The sequence below is a fragment of the Capra hircus genome, chromosome 9 (genome assembly GCF_001704415.2).
Source record: "Capra hircus breed San Clemente chromosome 9, ASM170441v1, whole genome shotgun sequence".
Lineage (NCBI taxonomy): Eukaryota > Metazoa > Chordata > Mammalia > Artiodactyla > Bovidae > Capra > Capra hircus.
Window position 1 is genome coordinate 29,494,475 of NC_030816.1, and position 24,595 is coordinate 29,519,069.

A 24,595-nucleotide genomic window follows, 5' to 3' on the forward strand; every position below is an offset into this window, starting at 1 on the left:
TCCTTGGAGAAAAAGGCTGTGAAATGCACTAAAGTTGTGTTTTCTGCTTTGAAATGTATATAATTTTAACATTTTTCTAAAAGCTTTTGGATTTTGTTTTAGTAAACATATTAGTAATTTTCTTTTTATGAAGAGTTTCATGGGTTTAGGATTTATTTCCTGTCTCCTTTAAAATTTAGTTCAAAATTAAAACTATCCAGGATTTGGTGAGTTTAAAAGAATCAGATCGTCACAATCTGTTGCATTTCCTTGAAGACGAAAAATATGAAGAGGTTATGGCTGTCCTTGGAAGTTTCCCATATGTGACTATGGACATAAAGTCACAGGGTAAGTGAGAGGTTTCCTGTTGTTTCCCTGTTGATGGACTGGCTCTGGTTTATTTGGCTCAAGGTTCTCAAAACACTTCATAACTTTTAATTAGACTTCGTAGAATTGTAGTTTACCTGTCAGATTTGCTGTGATGGAAGATGTCATAGAGTTAGTAGTTTTGGTTTGAGAATGCTTTTGTTCTACAGATCAACTTTAAGGAACATCTTAACTTTTCAAAGAATGGAAGAGATTTCCAAATGTAATGGAAGATATTTGAAATATGTCTATTGTTAGTATAAAATAGCTGCTTAGTTCTAAAATTAATTTTTTTAAAAACCTAACTTACTTATACATCTTAAGCTTTGAAAATCACCACGCTCTGTGCCACATTTCATGTGTTTTTCTTGACTTTTGTCTTTATGTCTGCTTGGAGTGGAAAAAGAGAGATTATTTTTCTACCATATAATTGTCCTATGAGTACCATTTTACAACTGAATATAATATTTTAGAATGGTGACAGAATTAGAGATTATTCTGCTCCATTCCTTCATTGTGACATTATTCTGAGCTTCGGCATTTACTAAGTTGCTGTTGTTAGAAAATTCTTGTGGGACCGAGAATGCAAGGATGTGTTAGGAATCATTCCTATTTTTAAAGGGCTTGTAGTTAAGTTCATTATATTATTAAGATTTTTGGGGATGTGTGTAGCAAATGTGTTTTTTAAAAGTAAACAATGAAAAAACATTGCAGAAAACATCTTTAAGGTGCTTTTTTCATATAAACTATTTTGAAGTTCTTGCTTTAAAAAATAAGTATTTTTAACATTGCTTAGAATACTAGTTTGCAGGCATTTGATTATACAGGTAAAATCTTGTGAGTATAAAGTTTGTACAATTTAATAGAGTGACAGAACCCTCTTTTATATCACTGTGAGAGAAAGCTATGGTAATCCTCACAATATACTATATTTTAAAAGGTCTGGACTTGAAACTTGGCAGTGCCAGCATAGCCATTTTGTGGCCTTGGGCGTTTTACTGTATTCCTTAACCTCAGTCTCTTTAAACAAATAATAATAATGCTTCATAGAGCTATTTTAAGGATTAAATGAGTACATTGTTGAAGACATCTTCTGGAGAAATTTATATAGAGTAGATAGTAAATTATTTTTTATTTAGTAGCCTTAAAATTCTATACGTTTGAAATACTAAAGTCTCAGATTGATTTGAATAAGTTAAGTTTTGCTGTTTGCCTTGATGTAGAGCTTGATTTTTATTTGTTTATTTTTATGTCTTACAGTATTGGATGATGAAGATAGCAACAACATCACAGTAGGATCCTTAGTTACAGTTTTGGTTAAATTGACAAGGCAAACAATGGCAGTAAGTAGTCTGTATTTTTATTCTTTGAGAGTTTATATATCTGAGAGTTTAAGATATTTATGTTCATTTTCTCATTTTAAGTTATACATGTCCAAAGTCAAAATTATTTAGTTTTGCAAATCTAATTTTGCAGATTCTTGTTAGCCATTTTGAAATTTTAATTTTAGATTTTCTCATTTGTTTTCACACACACAAAGTTGGAAGATAGATGAATTCTTCAGGTGATGATTTGTTAATTCCCTATAAGGTATTATAATGTAATCTGGGTATCTTTCTTAAACTATAAAATGTTATACAGATATTAATTATTGTTGAGAATTTCATTACCTACTCCTTTTTAATCAGTTCTTGAGAGAATTTACTCCCTTTTATTTTTTATTTTAAAAAATATAGTAAAATAGCTCTTTTAGTAAATACGTAAAAAATTTATGCTGTGAGGGAAACAAATTTAGGCAATGCAGAAAAGCATAGGAAGAAATTAAAATCACCTAAAATTCTACCACTCTGAGATCATCAGTTTTGAAGCTCATCCCTTTAGATAGCCTGATGCATGAATACCCACAGAATTAAAATGATATTGATAACATGGATCCCTTATTTCACCCCTGCTTCCTTAGAAAGCCACCTTATCAGACCCAGATGACCAGAACTCAGTCTTGTGTAAATCATTTTGTATCTTTCTCCATGCTCATGTTTACTATCTGGACCTTTCAGTGCATATATGTATATGCATATATATGTATGCTGGTACTTTTCTCATTCCTTTTCATTAAATCTAGTCATATGTATGTTTCCTGCATCTTGTTTTTCTCAGTTTCTGTTACATATTTATATTACCTCCCAAGCTAAGCACACCTCCCAAGTTGCAAGTATAGTTGTAACTAATTTTTACTAAACTATATAGTATTTCAGCTCAATATTATTGAACCAGTGGTAGATTTTAGCCTATTCTACTCTGAGGTCTGTGGGCATCTTCAGGAAATATGGTACATTTAAAACCCATGTCTAAAACCTCTGGTAGAAAAAGCATATTTTGTAGTTGTTATTGTGTTAGTTGCTCAGTTATGTTGGACTCTTTGGGACCCCATGGACTAAAGCTTGCCAGGCTCCTCTGTCCATGAAATTCTCCAGGTAAGAATACTGGAGTGGATAGCCATTCTATGATTCACAGTAGGACATACCAAAACAAAGATACTGATTTTATGGTAGCAGGTGGTAAAGGAAGCATTTGTATGCATAATGGACTCTGAATGAGAGGTGCCTCCTGGGAGTTGAGGCTGCTCTAAGCCGGTGGCCAGGGTTAGGTTTTGACACTGCCTACGTGCTTTGGAATTCCCAGCCCGAGAAATGAGCACAAAGTTGTCCTTGGGCTGTTGTTGACGTTTCTCAGGTAATTGGTAGAAGAAAAAGCAGACGTGGCCTGGAGAAAGGGGAAGAATCAAGTATTTATCTTCTAGTATCAACTGTATTTCAATATAATTATTAGAATTCAACTAACAAATGAAGAAATGAAGCAGAGATGATAGAATTAGGCTAGGTGATGACAAACTTTTTCTCTAAAGGTTCAGTCAGTAAATATTAATATTTTTGATTTTTACAGGCCATACAGTCTCTGTAGCAATGGCTGAACTCACAAATGGGCATGGTTGTATTCTAATAAAACTTTTGTTTAAAAAGCAAAAAATGGGCCATAGTTTGCTGGCCCCTGCATTAGGCCAACAGTTTAGAGCCCAGTAGTTATCATTGTTTTCACTTGTTAGCTTTAATAATTCTGGGGAGTTTATGGAACAACCCACTTATCATGGTCTATATAGAGTCACGTTGAATTCTTACTGATTTCAAATTCTAAATTTATAGTGTCTGTACTGATTCAGAATGGATTATTGGGTGGGTGGGTATGTCTCGGATATATAGATTTTCTTGGTGTTCCACTTAGTTATATCTAAGTTATATCAGTTACGTTAGCAATATCGCATACAATCATAAATAAACTAATATTGGTCTCATAAAGTTTTGATGTTAGGGTAATACAAGGTATTCTGATTTTCATAACTTCAAAATAGTGATGTCTGATTACTGTTAGAATAAAAGTAAAAATTTAAATTATGAAATGACTGACTTTATAGAAATTTTACATATTTTAAGACATTGCATTTATAAATTTAAATAGAATGTACTTTTCAAAATATATTCAAGACAGATATGAGATATTTCAGAAGGTAACTTCTAAGGTGTCCTTTAGTGATGGCCAAATTTGCACACATACATCATTTAGTAATTGCTAAAAGCCTCCTGTCTAGCCATGTGTTTGTCTCCACCTCCTGTAATTGTCAGCAGTTAATAAACTTAGTGATAAGGCTTCCCTGATGGCTCAGTGGTAAAGAACCCACCAGCCAGTGCAGGAGACGGGTTCGATGCCAGATCCAGGAAAATCCTACATTCTGTAAAACGCCTAATTCTGTGTTCCACAACTATCGAGCCTATGTTCTAGAGCCGGGTAGCCACGACTGATGAGCCCACGTGGCGCAGCTGCTGAAGCCTGTACTCTCTAAAGCCTGTGCTCTGCGGCAAGGGAAGCCACTGCAGTAAGAAGGCTGCACACCGCAGCCGGAGAGCAACCGCTGTTCTCCGCAATCAGGGGAAAGCCTGCACAGCAACGGAACCCAGCACAGCCAAAAATAAATAAACTCACTGATAATGTTTATTGAAAGGTTGTTTTATATGAAGGTTAAATATAAGTTGAACAGAGTTTTTGTTTTTCTTACTCCCTCTGCTCTAGGAAGTGTTTGAAAAGGAGCAGTCCATCTGTGCTGCAGAGGAACAGCCAGCAGAAGATGGGGTAAAAACTTGAGTTTACCTAGCTTTCTGGTAAAACGGTTTTGTTTAGTCCTCTGATTGATTTATCTTGCTGTGGGAGAAGAACTCACTTTACTAAAACATTTTATTAGTTTAGCCATTTCCATCTAAAATTTACTGTGACTCCCAAATGAAGCTATTGCTACAACGTCTGAGTGTGTATGTGTGTTGTGATTTATAGCAGGGTGATACTAACAAGAACAAGACAAAAGGAGGATGGCAACAGAAGAGTAAAGGACCCAAGAAAACTGCTAAATCAAAAAAAAAGAAACCTTTGAAAAAAAAGCCTACACCTGTGCCCTTATCTCAACCAAAGCAACAGAAACAAAAACAGGCTAACGGAGTCGTTGGGAGTGTAAGTTTACTGTCTTACGTAAAGACTGTCATTATTACCATCTTTGTTGAGGTCTGAAGTACACTAAAATGTTTAAATCTTATATGTACAGCTCCTGAAGTTTTATAAGTGTAAGTACCCATGATACCCAGATCAAGATATAAAACCCACCAACACCCTAGAAGGCTCCCTGGTACCCTTCTCAGTCAGTGACCCCTCCATCCACCCCCACTCCCTTCCCCACTATGGTGTTATTACCATAAATTAGTTTTGCCTGATCTTAAAATGCGTGTAAGCAGAGTCATTTGGCGGCTTTCATTCAACATTGTCTTTGACATTCTTCTGTATTATGTGTAGCAGCAAGTGTGTGTGTGAGAGAGAGAGAGAGAGAGAGAGAGAGAGAGAGAGAGAGAGAGAGAGAGAGAGAGAGACTGGGAGAGATTCCATTATATGAATATACTACAATTTGTCTGTCCTGTGATTGGTGGACATACAGGTTTTTCTAGTTTTTGCCTATTATGAATAAAGGTGTTATGATTTGATACATGTCATTTTGTGGACATCCATTTTTCTTTGATATATGCCTATTAGTAAAATTGCTGGGTCATAAAATAGGTGTGTGTCTAATTTGCTGAAAGAGTCCATTTTCTGAAGTTGTACCTTATTATGCTCCTACCAGCAAAATATCAGTCCAGTTGTTCTACATTCTCACCAGTACTTGGTTTCACCAGTCTTTTATTTTAGCCACTGTAATAGATCTGTAGTTGGTATTTCTGTGTGTGGTCATTCTTGTATTTATCTTATGACTAATGGTATTGAACAGCTTTTCACATGCCTACTGGCCATTTGGATATCCTCATTTATTTTTGGATTATTTGTCTTCAGACAGCTCTTAGGATTCTTTTATGTATTGTGGATAAGTGTTTCTTTTAACTCTAAATGGAGTTTTAGATGATTCTTTAATAAGTCTGTTTCATCAGTCTTTATGGTTAAGTGCTTTTGTGTCCTGTTTAAGACCATCTGCCTATCCCAAGGATGCAAGGAGAGTTAGATACTTTGTTTCCTTCTACAGGTATTACTACAGTAATTCACTAGTTATATTTAGCTCTATGATGCATCTTTAATTTTTGTGAATAGTGTGAGATTGGGTTATGGGCCATTTATTTTAGCACTGTTTATTGGAAAGCTTTCTGAATTGCAGTCATAATTTGTTGTAAAATCAGTTACCTTAACTGTATATGTGGAAATCTCTTTATGGGCTCTCCTTCCATTGATTATTTGTCTCTTCTTGTGCCAGTGCCACACTGTCTTAATTATTGTGGCTTGAAGTCTTAAAAAGGAATAATGTAAGTCCTCAAACTCTTATTTTACTTCTTCAAAATTGTCTTGACTACTTTAGGTCCCTTGCATTTTCAGCTAAAATTTTAGAATAATTTTGACAATTTCCACCGCCCAAAAAGCTGCTGGCACTTAGACTGGTATTGTGTTTAATTTTTGGTGCAATATGGGGAGAATTCACAGGTGAACAGTATTGACTGTTTTTATTCATAATTATGCTTTATCTTTATTATCTCCCTTAATTTTTCTCGGCAGTGTTTTGTGATTTCTCTTGGTAGAGAATGATACACCTTTCATTAGATTTACTCCTGTGTATTTGATGCTTTCTAGTTCTATTGCAAACAACATTAAAAAAGTTCATTCTTCAGTGTTTATTGATGGTGTATTTATCAAGGATTCTTGATGAATTGACAATAATTTTAACAATTTGCAGATATTAAAAAAAGATTTTTTACGTACACAATCATGCCATCTGGGTATGGAAACAGCTTTACTTTAATGTTTATGCTGTTTCATCCCTTTTGCCTTACTGGTACCAGCCAGAACTTGCAGTAGTTGATTTGAAGTTAAGATGGCAGTCACCTTGTCTTATTGGTCTCATGGAAAAAGCATACATTATTTCACCACTGAGTATGATGTTTAAACTATTTATCTGGGTTTGATGATACTTTGTTTAGGATTCCTGTATCTATTTTTAGGAGAGAATATTAGTTTGTCATTCTTCTTGTAATATTCTTGCCCAGTTTTGGGTTACATTTATGCTGACCTCATTAGTTAGAGATTACTCTCTCTTTTTTCCTGGAAGGATGTATAAGATTGGATTTGTTTCTTATTTGGAAGAATTACATAGAGAAGCCATCTGGGCTTGGAGTTTGAAAAAGAATTTAGTTATAGAGTCTATTTCTTTAACATAGTCTACTTTTTTTCTCATATCAGTTTTAGTAAATTGTGTTTTTCAAGGACTTTGTCTGTTTCCTCTAACTTGTCAAATTTATTGACAAGGTTATTCATAATATCCTTATTTTTGATGTCTCATAATATCCTTATTTTTGATGTCTTTTGATCTGTAGTTGTGTATCTTTTATTCCTAATGTTGGTAATTTTATTGTTTCTTTTATCAGTCTTGCCTAATTTATGAATTTTATTAATCTTTTTAAAGAACCAACATTTAGTCTTGTTTGGGTTTCCTTTTTTTATATCTGCTTTCTCTTTAATTGATTTCTGATCTGTATTATTTACTTCTGATTTCTTTGTATTTAATTTGCTGTTCTTTTTCTTGCTTCTTGAAATGGACTAAGTATTTTGTATGGGACATTGACTTTCCTTTCTGCATTATACTATGAGTTATTGAAGATAACATTAAATTCCCAAAGCAGTACTTTTCTATAAACTTTTCATTATAGTGTATAAAATGTTATATAATTGATGTTTTTGAAAAATGAATCAGCTTAGCCATTGTCATAGTATATTTTGCAAATAGAAATAATTTTTTTTTGTTTTATGAGCTATGAAGAATGAATAAAATAACTGACAAATAAGCAAATAAGTCAAACATTAAACCTCTTCAGCCCGACTCCCACATAATGTTCATAAAAATTTTTTTTAAATTCTATATCAATATTGAAATTTTAGTCTTGAGCCAGTTTAATTATAATGACCGTAGTTTAGTTTCAGGGACTCAGGATATATTCACTGAAACATTCAGAATTTTTGTGGTTGCTTTTTCCTTTTAGGAAGCTACAGTAAAGGAAGATGAAGAAGAAGTTTCTGACAAAGGCAGTGACTCTGAGGAAGAAGAAACCAATAGAGACTCTCAGAGTGAAAAAGATGATGGTAGTGACAGAGACTCTGATAGAGAGCAAGATGAAAAACAAAACAAGGATGATGAAGCAGTAAGGCATAGGTTTAAATAACTGGAATTATACCTCTGTTGATAGTTTTGGTTTTTGTTGCTATTTTTCTTTTGCTTGTTTTAAACAATACTAGTATATTTTATACTGTTGCATTGCTTTCAGACAATGTTTTTGAGAGATGGTAGTTGTAATTATGAAGAAAAATTATTTCTGACAAGGACTGGAAATCCTAATTTTCTTAAATCTTATATTAGATAGAGTAAGACCTGGGTCTGAGGTGAATTCAGCTTGTTCTCCTAAGGCAATTTTTTGTGTTGGAGATGACTCTGGAAATATGAGGAAGGAAAGGTGGGTTATGAAATAGGTAGCAGCTACTTGGAAGAGGTTCTCAAAAGTTCCAGGCAGTATTTAGGGTAAACAAACATTGCTGTGGGCTCTAATGTCAAGAGGTTGGTTAAGGGAAAAGCTAATATTTACAGAATGCCACCTTGTTTCAAGAGGTGTATAAGACATTTAGGAAAAGGGGAAGTCACTGAGGGATTAAGATGGTGAGGGTATGCTGCTAAGTCACTTCAGTCGTGTCCGACTCTGTGCGACCCCATAGACGGCAGCCCACTAGGCTCCTCTGTCCCTGGGATTCTCCAGGCAAGAACCCTGGAGTGCATTGCCATTTCCTTCTCCAATGCATGAAAGTGAAAAGTGAAAGTGAAGTTGCTCAGTTGTGCCCGATTCTTAGCAACCCCATGGACTGCAGCCTACCAGGCTCCTCCATCCATGGGATTTTCCAGGCAAGAGTACTGGAGTGGGTTGCCATTGCCTTCTCCAGGTGAGGGTATAGGGAATAGAAAAAAATCTCATGGCATGGCATGAAGTTGCACATGACTTATGAGAAGGCTGCAGAAAAGAATATTTGGTGAACAAATAATGGCCCATAGATGCTCACTGCAGATGAACTATAACTTGATCAGCCAATTTTTTTTTTTTTTTTTTTTTAATGTTTGTGTTGTTCTTGACTGGGCCATTGGTCTAAAAGTAACTTCTGTGGTTTAGGAATTGTAAAGAGATTCCGTGAATAGCCTCTGAAGCAAAAGCAGAGGCCAGGAAAAAAAAAAAAAGGGAGGGTAGAAAGGGCAAAGGATAAAAATATAAGGCGATAAAGTACTTGTCTTTGGCATGGGAGAAAAATAAGGATGTCTGTTTTTAGCAGTTGCTGGCCCTTGAGTGTTTTCGTACTTTGAGAATTAAGTTGGTTGCCATGAAATTAAAACCTATCAAAGAAATTATTACCCCTCCCTTTCTTTGAGAAGGAGTTGACATATTTCTTTCTGATTGTGGCTCAGTGGGTAGGAATCCATCTGCAGTGCAGGAGACACAGTAGATCCCTGGGTTAGGAAGATCCCCTGCAGAAGGGCATGGCAACCCATTCCAGTATTCCTGCTTGGAGAATCCCATGGACAGGAGCCTGGCAGGCTGCAGTCCATGGGGTCACAGAAAAGTTGAACACAACTGAGCGACTAAACACAGCATCCTTGGTTTGACAGAAAGTTGACATATTTATTTCTGATTATATTAGGGTTAGTAGAGGTGACTTTGGGGTTTTGATAAACTTATTTCTTCAAATAACCAAAAATGCATTCATTCAGTTGACAAATAATTATACAAATAGCAAATATTAATAGGAATAGAAAGCCAAATGTGAAACAGTTTCTGCTCTTGGATGATAGTAGCCTGAAGGGGAAGGCAGACTGGTGAATAAATACAGTACGGAAGAGACTATGCACATCGTGCAAGGGGCAGTGATGGCACAAAGAAAGGAGTGATCAACTCAGCTCTGAGAGGATGGTCTGCGGGACCCAGGAACTTGTTCTTTAGGCTCCAGGTACTCCTGAAAAAATAATGAGTAGGAATTTGCCAGGTAGAGAAAAAAGAAAGCAAAAATCCAAACAAGGTTTAAGAGTGAAGTAGCTGGTGAGGTCAGGGAGGTCTAGCAGTTTGAAATGACGAGAATAAAAAGTGAAGAGAGGAAAGCAGTGACAGGAGACTGGAGAGACAGGCTCAGGTCAGGGCATGATTGGCAATGTAGTTCATGCTAGACAGGTTAGATTTGATTTATGAAAAGAAGCATTGTAAGGTTTGAGCAGGGGAGTGATCAGATTTGTGGGACTGAACTCTGGTATTTAGCATTGTCGGGAATGCCATCTGGAAGAAGACGGACACCCTTCAAAATGATCGAAAACATGCTTGATCTCCATTATTTCTAATTTTCACTTTACTAGGAGTGGCAAGAATTACAACAAAGTATTCAGCGAAAGGAGAGAGCACTACTGGAAACCAAATCAAAGATAACACATCCTGTCTATAGTCTTTACTTTCCTGAGGTGAGTTTCCACAGCCTAGTGTTTTCCTTCTTCTAGTCAGATATTTCTTAGTTGCTCTGTATCCTTTCTGTAGCGTGAATTGACTCATCCTCTCTGTAGCGTATACTGACTCAGATGCGCTAAATGTGTATTCTCGATATGTCACATTTTTGAAGCATATATTTCAAGTGCATTACTTTGAGTAAATGAGTTGTTTAAAAGGAGGATTGTCAACTTTTTAAGTACCTTGTTGTTGTCCTGGGCTTCTGTCTCTTCTGTGCCTGGATTACTGAGGGTTGTACTTACTGATGATTTCTCATTTGCAGTTCAGGCAGTCTTAATCAGACAAATGCATATTTTGCCTGTGACTTTGTGTGGCTTTTGTGAGTCTCATACTTCTACCGTGTTTTGAATAGGATGAAAATGTTCTTAAATTCTGCTCATGGATATTTTTCTGAGGGTCCTATACTGGCCATCTGGAGACACTAGACTTGTTCTGATAATTGCCCTGATCCATGGGAAGAAGGCAAGCCCAGGCCTGAGGGACCCACTAAGTTTAGTAAGAGCTGATCCCCAAGCTCCAGACTGATCATTGCGATGTTCTTTGTTCCCTTGTGCTTGTGGCCTGTTCAGCTTTTGATCTCTTTGATAGGCTGTTTGTCTTTCAGATGAATTTGAGATCAATTTGAGATCTTGACATACTGCTTTTGCAGATAATTCTCTGTGGCCAGAGGTCAAGGACTACTGCCTCTTAGTTCAGGGAAACTGTTCCACAGACTGCTTCACAGGTTTGCCTCAGAACCTTCCATTTGGCGGGTGATTTCATGTATAAATATGGTTTCTCCTCTAGAATGTCAATCTATAGTTGCTGGGGGCTGCTGAAGACAAGTTCCTATTACTAGTAATTTGGCTCTCCTAATAAATGAGTGGCTATGCACAGACTTTTGTTTTTTGACTTGGAGACCAGTCAGCCCAGGATTCCACCTTACTGTGCATCCTGATCTTCTGGCATGTCCTGAGCCCATCTGTTAGGGGCATTTCGCCCATTGCAGTATAGTCTGCCAACACCAGGGCTCCTGAAATCAAGCGAATAAATTTCATTCATTGATTGGTTTTAAAAGTACCATGGGATGTTGTAAGCTGCATAATGTGTACCCTTATAATAGACAGCTTCATTTTAGACCATGCTTAGTTAACAGGCAAAGCATTCATTTACTCCCTTAGAACATTTTAGCAGTGAAAAGTGCCTTCTTGTAATTTTATCTACATGGTAAAACAACTCAAAGTGCCGTTTATCAGATAGACTTTATTTGGGATTTTCCTAACTTCTACCTGTCTACCTTCTCATTTACCTACCTACCCACCATACTAACCACTTACATTACTTAAAGTTTTATGTTAATAATTGACTTAAATGTTATTAAAACTCATGTATTTAACAAGAATGGTTGGGAATCCCATGCAACAAAAAACCAGTTTTGTTTAAAGTGCAAATAACTCATGGTAGAGACTCTTTTCTACTTTAACCATGTGCATCAAGAGAATCTGGGTGCCATGCCATAGGTTGGCAATCACTAGCTTCTTTTTTTTTTAATTAAATTTTTATTTTTACTTTATTTTACTTTACAATACTGTATTGGTTTTGCCATACATTGACATGAATCCACCATGGGTGTACATGAGTTTCCAAACATGAACCCCCCTCCCACCTCCCACCCCATATCATCTCTCTGGATCATCCCTGTGCACCAGCCCCAAGCATCCTGTATCCTGCATCGAATATAGACTGGCGATTCGTTTCTTACATGATAGTATACATGTTTCAATGGCATTCTCCCAAATCATCCCACCCTCTCTCTCTCCCCCAGAGTCCAACAGTCCACTCTACACATCTGTGTCTCTTTTGCTGTCTCGCATACAGGGTCATCATTACCATCTTTCTAAATTCCATATATATGTGTTAGTATACTGTATTGGTGTTTTTCTTTCTGGCTTACTTCACTCTGTATAATCGGCTCCAGTTTCATCCATCTCATTAGAACTGATTGAAATGTATTCTTTTTAATGGCTGAGTAATACTCCATTGTATATATGTACCACAGCTTTCTTACCCATTCATCTGCCGATGGACATCTAGGTTGCTTCCATGTCCTGGCTATTATAAACAGTGCTGCGATGAACATTGGGGTACATGTGTCTCTTTCAATTCTGGTTTCCTCGGTGTGTATGCCCAGCAGTGGGATTGCTGGGTCATAAGGCAGTTCTATTTGCAATTTTTTAAGGAATCTCCACACTGTTCTCCATAGTGGCTGTACTAGTTTGCATTCCCACCAACAGTGTAAGAGGGTTCCCTTTTCTCCACCCCCATCCAGCATTTATTGCTTGCAGACTTTTGGATAATCACTAGCTTCTTAATGTTTATTTTTTCTTGAATGAATCTCATTTTAATCAAATAGATTTGGGGCAGTGAGAGGCATTCTCTAAGTAGAGATAAAGAATAAATGCACATTCTTGAACATGTATGTTCTAGTAATGATGTTTCTGAAAATGAAATGTCAGACTGCTTAAATATAGAAATGTTTACCTCATTTCATTAATAATCATAACTTTTTAAATTGTTATTGAAATATAGTTGACATACATTGTGTTAGATTTAGGTGTACCATCTAGTAGTTTGATATTTGCACACATTATGAGATGATCACCACAGTAAGTCTGGTAACCGTCTGTTCCCATACAGAGTTACTATAATATTATTGATCATCTTCCTTATGCTGTACATTATATCACATGATTTATTTATTTATTAATATCTCTTCCAAATCTCCTTCATTATTTCCCCCGCCACTTCCACCCCTCTTGCATATTTGTTCTCTGTATCTGTGAGCCTGTTTTCATCTTGTTTTGTTTTTTAGATTCTACAAATAAGTGAGATCGTGGTATTTTGTCTTCTCTGACTTAACTTAGCATGATATCCTCTAGGTCCATCCATGTTGTTTCTGATGTCAAGATTTTGATTTCTTATGGCTTGAGAGTAATATTCCATTGTTTATATGTACCTTCTTTGTCTATTCATCCGTCAGTGGACACTTCAGTTGCTTCCATATTTTGAATATTGTAAATAATGATGCAATGAATTGATGTGCACATATCTTTTCAAATTAGTGTCTCTTTTTTTTCCTTGGGGTAAATTGCTAGCAGTAAAATTGCTGAATCATATGGTAGTTGTAGTTTTCATTTTTTGAGGCTCTTCTGTACTGTTTTCCAGAGAGGTTATATTGATGTAACTGTAATTTTATTGGACTCTGTGTCCTAGACATTTTAACAGGTGTTTTTTTGTATTATCTCAGTTTATCTTCACAACACAACTTGAGGTAGGCATTCATCACTTAACAGAGAAAAAAGGTGAGGTTTCAAGAAGTGAAATAATTAGGTCTGGATGACTTTGAAATAGACATTGGCAGACTACTGCCTGCAGACAGATCTGCCTCCCAGCTTGTTTTATAAATGAAGTATTATTGTAAATGAAGTTTTATTGGTACAGAGCCACACTCATTCTTTCTGTAGTACAATGGCAGAGTTGAGTAGTTACAGCAGACTCTTCGGCCCTCTAAATCTGTGGGTTCTGCATCTGCAAATGTGGCGGGCCAACTAGACCACAACATTTTATGTAATAGACTTGCGCATTCATGAATTTTGGTATTCTGGAGATGGAGTGGTCCTGGAATCGATCTCCTGTGAGTACAACAGTACTGCACTTTGAGTCTGTTATGTTTCTGCCCATTTTGTGTGTGCAAAACACACGTAGAAAGACATATGTATACACCTATACCTTTTGTTGTAGTAGTCCTAACCCTTGGATTAAGCAGGAGTTGAGTTAGTCATCCACTTATGACTTGTTATCCTGTTTATTAATGTTGCATTGCCTTGTAGTTTAAGGCATTTAAACCAAAGCTTTTAGTTGAGCTTAGTGTACCATTATTAGGAAGATAACAAACTGCATTTTAATGTCTTAAGATTGAAATAAAATAGAAAGCACAAGTGATTTTGGCTTAAAGATATAGACATTTTTCCTATGAAACTATTTTCAATAAAAAGTTATTTTTTTAAACTTTCCTTGGATAATTGAGACTCTAGTGTTGCTTTGGTTAATTGGCATATCCTACAATTTATATCATTTTTAGCTCCAGAACTTTTAAAAAGCCATTTTAGAAAGGTGTCTTCCCTATCCCATTCTTAAACAGTGGATGCAAAGCGAATGAATAAAAAGTTACTCATCTGTGCTGTGATGCAGTGGTGGTTGCTGACCACACTGAAGTTTGGTGCTCCCAGACTGGTCTTCTAATTTTTTTTTTAATAGGTTTTTGTCTCCTGTCAGTGTTTCCTGCTATCATTGTGCACTCTGGTGGCAATTTCTTTACCCAGCCCTTTTTCTGTTCCTAATCTTTTATGTAGTACAACCGAAAATGCTGAGCTTATTGAAATCGTGTACCGTAAATGGTACAAATAGATTCTTAGAATCTGAGATGCTGTCTTGTAAGTAACATGTTTTAATGTGTTGATTTCTGATACTGTTACCCAAGTCCCTTCCACTCCTACTTTCTGTCTTTTGCTTATTACTAGGTAAGATTACTAAAATTATTTGCTAAATGAATTCATGATAGCTTATACTGTTTTATTTTTTAGCATATCTTTTATCATTTAAGGTTAATCAGGAGTTTTTAAAATACAGAGGTTCATCAGTAGGGTTTAAGGGGCTAATTGAAACCCCAAAATTACATACAAAATTCTTTTGTTGGAGAGTGGCTCTAAGAAGAATTTATTCATTCAGTAAATGTTTATTGTATTTTGTACCAACCATGGTGTCTGTGCTGGGGATATAGCAGTGGCTAAAGGGCAATACAGTTGGCCCTCTGTAATCTGTGGGTTTTGCATCCATGGATTTGATCACCTGTGGATTGAAAATGTTGAGGGGTGGATTCCAGACAGTCCAAAAAGGCAAACTTGAATTTTCTGGATATTGGCATAGCAATTACATTGTATTAGATATTATAAGTAGTCTAATCTAGAGGCTAGATAAGGTGTACAGGAGTATGTGATGGGTTATATGCAAGTACTGCACCAATATATGTAAGAGATTCGAGCATTCATGGATTTTGGTATCCGCATTGTAGGGGTGAAAGGGGAACTTGTCTGAAATCAGCCCCCCTCAGGTACCAAGGAGTAACCATATCCCTAAAATGAGATAAGGTGAAACTGTATTTCTGTAATTCTTTCTGGCTATTTATACTCTTCTCTTTTTCTCTTGGCAGGAAAAGCAAGAATGGTGGTGGCTTTATATCGCAGATAGGAAGGAACAGACATTAATATCTATGCCATATCATGTGTGTACACTAAAAGATACGGAAGAGGTAGGTATCCAACAGCATTATTTAGATATAGAAAACAGTATAGAAATCCATTTATCATATACGGCTTACTGCATTTTGTTGAAAACACATTTTGTAACTGTTCTCTGACAGCTTTTGGAGGGAGCTCATTGGAAATTGATATAATACTAAATTTAGGTAGACAGCTTGGTGGTCTTTTAAAACCTTGTTCTCAACTTATTTTGGGGAGTTTTCACTGTTGCTGTCTTAAGAATATTTGCCTTACCATATCTCCAGAATTTAGTTATGTTCTACAAACCTTTATGAGTTTTATCCTCGTTGGATTAGTGCTCAGAAATTATTGTTTCTATCCTCATTGAACTAGTGCTTTTGTGTTAAAAACAAATGTAAGTACTAGTGATTCATTTGTTAAAGTGGAATTTCTTATTTTATTGCATTGTCCACTGTCAGTGACATCACTTAAATAGCATTGTGATGAACATATTTTGCCCTTGGATTTCCTTGTTTTTCTTCTTGATTTCTTTACGTTAGTATTTGAGAAAGAAGGTTCTGTCTACCTGGATGTGGTGGACAAGAGCAAAGCTTTTGAATTACAAGAGAGTTCTGTAATGATGATTTTTAAATCCTAAAAGTTTTTTCCTACCTTTCTAACCAAGTAGTAAATGTTTAAAGTAGTTTGTTGTTGTTTGACACTTAGTGATAGTGCCAACTTATGGGTATCTCTTTCACAGAGTAATTTTTAACATTTTTTAAAATTTAAATTTTACCCATTTTTGAATGGATTATACATGTGCCTGGTTAGTGTTTCAGAAGATAAACAGAAGTGCACACACTGAAACATCTTGTATTCCTGTCTCTCAGTCACCCGTTCCACTTCCTGGAAACCATCGATATTACCAAATTTTTATTTATTCTTCATGTGATATTGTAGTAAAGTACAAGCATATACATAGGTATATTCTCCCCAGTTTTGCACAAAAAGTAGCATACATCATGTTCTGTACCTTGCCTTTTTCTCGGTGATAAAACTTAGAATTTGTACCATATTAATATAGAAAAAAGCTTCATTGTTTGTTTTTACAGCTGCATGATATTCTTTAGTGTGGAAGTTTATTTATTCAGTGCTCAGCTCTTTAGAGGACTTACAAGGTGTTTCTTGTCTTTTGCTGCAATGAATAACCTCATATTCAAACACATCTATAGGATAGAGGTAAAATTAATGAATTAGAGGCTCTGTACATTGTAATTCTGATAGATGTTGTTAAATGTTTATTTCTCCATAGGAAGAAAGAATGGTCAAGTGTAGTATGTTCATTACCTCTCAGTTTGTGAGATACAGAAAAATGTTGCAGGCATATTATCATGCCCCCATAGACCATTCATCCATGGTTTTGACCTCTTTCTGTTTCTCTGTGACACCAGCTGAGTGTTCTGTGGTTTAGCCCAGTGCTGACACTATTTCCCCAGACAGCTCAGATTAAGGTTCAGTCCCAGAAGACTGCTGTTGCCCCGCTGCCCATCTTTAGGTGCCAGTTGCAAGTCCCAGCTTGTCACCTGTACTTCTGACCAACTGGCTGTAAATCATGGCTCCTATGATCCCCTCCTTGGGTTCAGTGATTTGCCAGAATGACTCAAAGAACCCAGGGTAACATATTTACCAGCTTATTATGAAAACAGTATGAGAAGCAGATGAATATCCGGATGAAAGAGATGCATGGGGCAAGGTATATGGGAAGGGATGTCGCGCTTCCATGCTCTTTCTGAGCAATCCACTCTCCCAGCACTTCTGCATGTTCACCAGTTTGAAAGCTCCCTGAACCCCTTATTTTGGTATTTTTATGGAGGCTTTATCACATAGGCATAATTGATCATTAACTCAGTTTCCATCCTCTCTCCAGAGAGTAGAGGGTGGGACTAAAAGTTCCAGGCTTCTACCCATGGCTTGGGCTTTCTGGTGACTGGTCCTCATCTAGGAGACCAAGAGTTGCCTCATTAGAAGAGAACTTATTCTTATCGTCCAGGAAATTCCAAGGGATTTGTCAGCTCAGTGTCAGGAACCAGATCCAAAGACCAAATTTTAGAAAAGAAGATGCTCCTTATGTTCTCTTGTCACTTTGGAATTACAGGGATTTGAGAAGCTCTGTGCCTGTGACTGAGGGCAGAGACATATATATATATGTATGTATATATATGTGTGTATGTATATATGATGTATATGATGTATGATTATATATATGATGTATATATATGTATGTATGATATATATGATGTATGATGTATATATATGATGTATATATATATGTATGTATGTATGATGAATGTATTTTCTGTTCTCTCAACATTTGTTTTAGAAATAAGAAAATTTGGCAAAAACTATTCCTGTTTGGTGAAGTCTGTTTTAGTTCAACATTTCATTTATTTTACTTTTATACCCAGCTTCATTTCTATAAATTATCAAGGTAGAACTTGGTTGCTTTAAATATGTTTTCTTGAATTCTGGAGATAGAAATTACCCCCATCAATTCTGCTTATTTTTATTTCCTTTTTACATAGTATATATATGACACAAATGTCATATGTGCAAATACATTTGTTGTCATTAGAACTTTTGTAACATGTGTTAGGACCTCTTCTGTCTTCTGAGTAAGCACTGGCTATTAAATACTCTCTGGTCTAAATATGTTAGGAGGGAGCTATTGTTTCTTCCACTCTTTAAAATACAGATTTTAAGTTCTGATTTATCTTCTAGGTAGAGCTGAAGTTTCCTGCACCAGGCAAGCCTGGAAATTATCAATATACAGTGTTCCTGAGATCAGACTCCTATATGGGTTTGGATCAGATTAAACCACTGAAGGTAAGAATAGTGACTATGCTGTAAATGTGGTGTTCCCTAGAAATTGTCATACTGAATGAAGTCAGTCAGACACAGAAAAACAAATATTATATGATATTGTTTATATGTGCACACTAAAAATACAAATTAACTTATTTAAACAGACTTATGGTTACTGGGGTGATAAAAGTGAGGGGGCAGGGATAAATTGGGAGGTTGGGATTGATCATATGCATACTACTATGTATATAAAATAGGTAGCTAATAAGAACATGGCGGTATAGTATAGGGAACTCTACTCAATACTCTGTAATGCCCATATGGGAAAAGAATCTTAAAAAAAAAACAACTTTGGATTTACATATATGTATAACTGATTCTTTTTGCTATACACCCTGTCAATCAACTATACTCTTATAATAAAGTTTTTTTGAAAATGAATATTTTTTTTAATCTATGATGGGTATGGATTTGCATTATTATACTTGTGTGGGAAATGAAAGTTACCACTTCCTCCTTTTTGAGAAATTTTCAAATACCTGAGAAGGAAGAAGAGGAATACACAGAGAAAAAGAGTGAATCAAACCATATAAAAAATTTTTTTATACATTTTTGAGGTAATAAAGGGAACTTAAATAAGGTTGTCTATTTGAATAAGTGTATTACATCTTGGGGAAGCAGTTCTAGTTTTGAAATGTAGAATAACAGGGAAAGAGGTCCTCTCATAGTTTAATATAATACACTTGATGGACTGCTCTCAATAATAAACTTGTGTTAAAGGAGTGTGATGATTTAGAACCTTGAGTATAACTTACCAGCGTGATAGGTCGCAGAGTCGGACACAACTGAGCGACGGAACTGAACTGAACTGAAAATATGCCATACCTTTATAGGGCCTCACAAGATGGTGTCTGTTTTCTTTAGAAAGGCATATGTATTGCATTTTAGAGTATACACTTGTGTGAGTATCATCTGAAGCACATTCTCATCAATGTTACCATTTCACTTGTGAAAGTAGTGAAGCTGCTTAGTCATGTCCGTTTCTTTGCGACCGTGTGGACTGTGTTTATGGGATTTTCCAGGCAGAAGTACCGGAGTGGGCTGCCATTTCCTTCTCCAGGGGATCTTCCCAACCCAGGGATCGAACCCGGGTCTCCCACATTGTAGGCAGACGCTTTACCATCTTAGCCACCAGGGAAGTCTCTTGAGCTTTTCATAAAAGGCATGCTATTGTGTTAGAGAGATTGTGCTGAAGAAGCGTTGCACTGTGTACTGGGACTCAACTGAAAGGAGCCAACAAAGGCGTGGCTTTTTTTCCCCATGAGGGCACTGTATTTCTTTCCATTGGCTATAGGATGTTAACTTCATGAGTAGTCTGGAGGCTGCAAATACCTCTTTGGAAGTCACACTTGAACTTTTTTTCCATCCACAGAAGACTTATTATGAACAGTGTTCCTGCTCAAGAGTCAGAATTATTCATCTTTCATACTGCAGAATAAATAGTATATAGCTCCTGTAAAATCATTCTATTAAACTACACTAGAAACTTAATTATACTAACATGTTACTAGATTCACGTTTTTATTTTGTGGATGATTATCTGTTCTTAAATGTGTTAAATTTAGAGTTAAAAGATATAATCTTTTCTTTACAGGTGTTGCTGTCAAAGATAATCTTTTCTTTACCAGATATTTCTTACGTTATTCCTCCCCAGATTTCTAATGTCTGCATGTAATTCTTTTTTCTAGTTGGAAGTTCATGAGGCTAAGCCCGTGCCAGAAAATCACCCACAGTGGGATACAGCAATAGAGGGGGATGAAGACCAGGAGGACAGCGAGGGCTTTGAAGACAGCTTTGAGGAAGAGGAAGAAGAGGAGGAAGATGATGACTAAGCATGGACCACAATATTTGCACATATTTGCAAATTTTTGCTGTTTCGGAAGTGTATAATAAACCAAAAGCAGTGCAGAACTGATGTTGAGGGAAGTGTTGCTAGAAATGGGTGTGTTACCAAGGCATTGGTGGTGCCTTGGTGCAGTCTGAAAGATGCTTAAGGTTTGTGAAATCCTTTCAGGTATGGGATGGTGCATTTATTTCACCTGCAAATGATAATAAACCCTTTGTTATAACTGTCCAGAAGTGTGGGCTATGTATTATCTGATCATCTGTGGTCCCAGTAAAAGTAAAGGTACATGAAAAACAATCTATAAATGAGTGACCTTTCTTTGTTTAGCTTTAGTTTTAACATTAAAGTATGTGTGATAAACACCACAAATGTTTTAAGTAACATCTGCTCAAGTTTTAATGTCTTAATAAGCTCTATTATTCATTTACTGACATTTTGCAGTGTTATAAAACTATTTATAACAGCTCCATTCATAGCTTTAAATATTTTATTTTTGCCTATCTTGGTCATAAGTTGGCATTCTGTCACATTCCACATAATCTAGAGGGCTACGTTTTGGGATTTTCCTTTTCTTAATTGCCCAGAGTTACCAGATAGATTATAAAAATGGCTTTTAATGGCTTAAAACATTTTTAAGCCTCTATTTTAGCAGATCAATGCAGGATCTAATTCTTTTTATAAGCTATAGATCTAAAAATGATTGTGGGACCATATGTTCTCTGATGTTGGTGACTTGTGTTACTAAACCTTTTTAAAAAAAGGTCACTATAAAAGCTGAAATACATTCTTAGCTTTTAATCTACCTGACTTATCAGAAGCCTTTTAAGGTAAAATATAACATGCAAAGGAGGCATTTTTTTGTATTCATTTTGGACTCCTGTCAATAAAATAGAAGTTTGACTCATTTTATGTTTGTAATGGTGTGTGTCTTTTTACTCCCAGAAAGGGATATATAGGAGAACTCATTCTTTTATTTTTCAACTAAAAATTTAGTAATACTGTCCATGACTGCTTAAGTGACTGCTATTTCTGTATACTATAGAAAAACCTGTGATTGGGGGAAACTTCCCCCTCACACTCTCACACAGTACAGCCTGCAAGGATCATGCTTACAAAGGGTAGAAATGTGTACATGATGAATTATTGAGGTAAAATGAATATTTTTGTTACTAAATACGGAGGAAACATAAGTTTATATTATAGTACTGATGGTAATAATCCTCCCCTATCAAAATCTCCATAGATCCAAGTGCTGTCAGAATACTAATTTGTGGCCTTGTTTATTTAAAAGGTTGCCACTTCCAATGCAGAACGACCACTGGTATTTTGTTACTGCAGTAGTTGGAAATAAAATTTGAAACTTACCAAAGCACGAATTCTTTTTTTTTTTTTTTGGTTCTAAATTTGGGATGTAGTATTTCCTATAATATGGTCAAAGCAGATTTTTTTCTCTGGAGCCTTCATCGTCTGTTTTTGTTTTAAAGGTGTTAGTGAGACCCTCCTTGACAAGCAGGAGTACCACTGATTTGTTTGTGAGTATTTGTTTCATTTTGTAAGTAGAGGGTAGGTTTAATTTTCAGGTGAGGTTTTGCTGGGAAGTTGCTGGTCATCTAAGTGAGGTGGAAGGGAGTGAGCCAGCCAGTAGCATCCAGGGAAAGGAGAGGTTAGAGAGAACGCAGGCGGTGTGAAAATGAGCAAATGAAACAAAGTGTCACTATACAGTCTTGGTTTTCTTGAAAGATACTTTCCAAGAAAAGTACTTATTCTAGTGGCTGTTTTGACTTAAAGAGGTTTTATAAGTTATTCAAACAACTGGCTTCTTTCTCCTTTTTAAGACTAGAGGATGATTTCACAACCTAGTAACTCACCACAATGCTTAAAAAAGCAGCATTACCTCATTAGGAAATCCTACTGGTCTGTGTTACTTTGCCATTTGTGTGATATATCTGTACTTCACAGCCAATAACACGTTTTCCTCTAATGAGTACTTTAGTGAAATGACTGAGCTTTCATTTTATCATTCTCTCCAGCATGTCTCTGAACTCTGCCTCCCTTCTTTCCTTCTCTTGAGATATAATAGCTAATTTACCCTTGGGTGCATTTAATTAAATGGAACTTTCATTAAGTGCAGTTTCAGTTTGGTCCCATCAAAAAACACTGACATTTTGTCAACAGAACAGATAAACATATAGATGAAAGCCGTCAGTGTGTGTATGTAAAGTGAAAGTTTTTTTTTTTTAATGAAATTAAGCCACTTAAATTGTGTAGTATTTTTATCTTTTTGAATTGGTAAAGTACCTATGAAAAGGTACTCCTCCAGAGGAGACCATCAGTGAAAGTCTTTCAGTTATAAATTTTTGTTGCACAACTTGATTGAAGCCCTATGTGCATATCTCAATCTCAAAGTCAGGTGTTCATATCCTTTAACAATTAAAAAAAATTTTTGTGAATTTTTTTTTAATTAAGGAGTACATGGAATAAGGTTTTCTGTGTAGAACAACTGTGTTCTCTTTATCCCAGCTTGCACTGCGTGCTGGAAAAGGATGAGCCTGTCTGGCTGTAGGGCTCCCCCGCGACAGGGGAAGCTCAAGCCCTGGGTAGAAGCAGAGCAGGCGGACACCAACGGACTGATGTGGGAAAGGGGAGCAAGGGTGTGAAGGAATGTAAAGAGGCTCTGAGCATGTTATTCTTGACCACAACATTTATCCAGTCATTTGCTTCAGCCAAGCAAAGACAGATACTGGAGTGGTCTTTAGCAACAGTTGTAATTCCAAACGTAATTCCACATCTCACGTATTTTTCCAAGAGTTGTTCATTGTTCACCACCTGTTTACTGAATTTCATTATGTCCAGGTCTGTGATCACTGGGGCTATTTAAAAAAAAGAATTTGTGTTCTTATGGCTCACAGGTGTTAAGGCAGGCAAATAAATGTATGGCATTCGATTTTAATCCGTTTGCATTCTGATGGTCATTGTTTGGAATCCATTTTTTGGTTTGTTTTTCCACTGTAGGCAGAGGAGTTTTTTTTTTTTTTTAGGTGCTAGCTATTTGTTCATTTTGAATGTTTCTTTAAAGCTTTTCCTCCCCACATACTAAGTTTTACAGAATCCCCAGTTTAATCTGCTCTATGATAACTGAGACAGCTATCAGTGAGCTATAATGTGACATTTTACTAGCTGTGCAGTGATTAGTCCAATTATGTCTTAAAAAGTTAGCATCAAGCATCTTCACATTTAAACTTGATGCTCAGGCTATTTTGCAAAACTTTAAAAAGCTGTGATCTTGTACATTTCTCTGTAACTAGCTAAAAATTCAAATCTAGCAATCATTGGCATGCTTTAGGGCTGTGGTTTTAGGTGGGGATGTGTACCTCCCAGGACTATGCAGTAATCAGTCTATTGGGAAAATGTTAAAGTGGTTGTTTGTATTTAATCTCAACCTTTTAAATTTCTATTTTTGTGTGTTTTATAATGTACATAATATATTGTACAATTGTACACTTCTATAATTTATAAATAAATACATTTATTGGTGTATTAGACATTTTTTTCTGATTCAATGCTTGATCAAATATCTGGATATGCTGCCTTAAAGTGTTGCTATAGTGCTGTTTAAAGTGTTGGTATAGTGCCGTTTAAGCAGAAATGAAGGTTTGGGGTTTTAGTACTTACCATTTGAGTTCGCAAGATGATGCTCCTTTGCTAGAGTTGAAGGGCCAGCATTCACTGTGTAGCAAGGTGGTTATTTTCTGAGGTGGAACTGAGCAAGTATGGTGACAGGGTTAATAGATGAGCAGAGGGTTCTAGGCAGCTGTTGTCCACAGAATGTACGTGGAACAGGTGAGGGCAGAAGTGCTAGGTACGGCTTCAGGGACTTCCAGCAAAGTCTGCAGCTCTGTTAGTGGTCCCTGCAGTCAGTGGCTGCTACAGATAGCAGGTGAGTGTGAGAAGGGCTGTCCACTCTTCAGCACTAGATGGTCTAGCACCAACCTGTCAGGCTTGGTATGCAAAGGGAGCTGTGTACCTTCTACCTTCGTGAA

General features: G+C 36.2%; 1 protein-coding gene across 1 annotated transcript in view; it reads left to right on the plus strand.

The window, feature by feature from the left end:
• Positions 1-24,097, plus strand: part of SEC63 (SEC63 homolog, protein translocation regulator) — a 64,967-nt gene extending 40,870 nt beyond the window's left edge. The window contains exons 13-21 of the mRNA XM_018053100.1: positions 180-327; positions 1,606-1,688; positions 4,468-4,527; positions 4,726-4,899; positions 7,950-8,108; positions 10,346-10,447; positions 15,739-15,837; positions 18,566-18,670; positions 20,398-24,097. Coding sequence (XP_017908589.1) covers positions 180-327; positions 1,606-1,688; positions 4,468-4,527; positions 4,726-4,899; positions 7,950-8,108; positions 10,346-10,447; positions 15,739-15,837; positions 18,566-18,670; positions 20,398-20,541 — 1,074 coding nt within the window. The 3' untranslated portion in view covers positions 20,542-24,097. The remainder of the gene's footprint in view (positions 1-179; positions 328-1,605; positions 1,689-4,467; positions 4,528-4,725; positions 4,900-7,949; positions 8,109-10,345; positions 10,448-15,738; positions 15,838-18,565; positions 18,671-20,397) is intronic.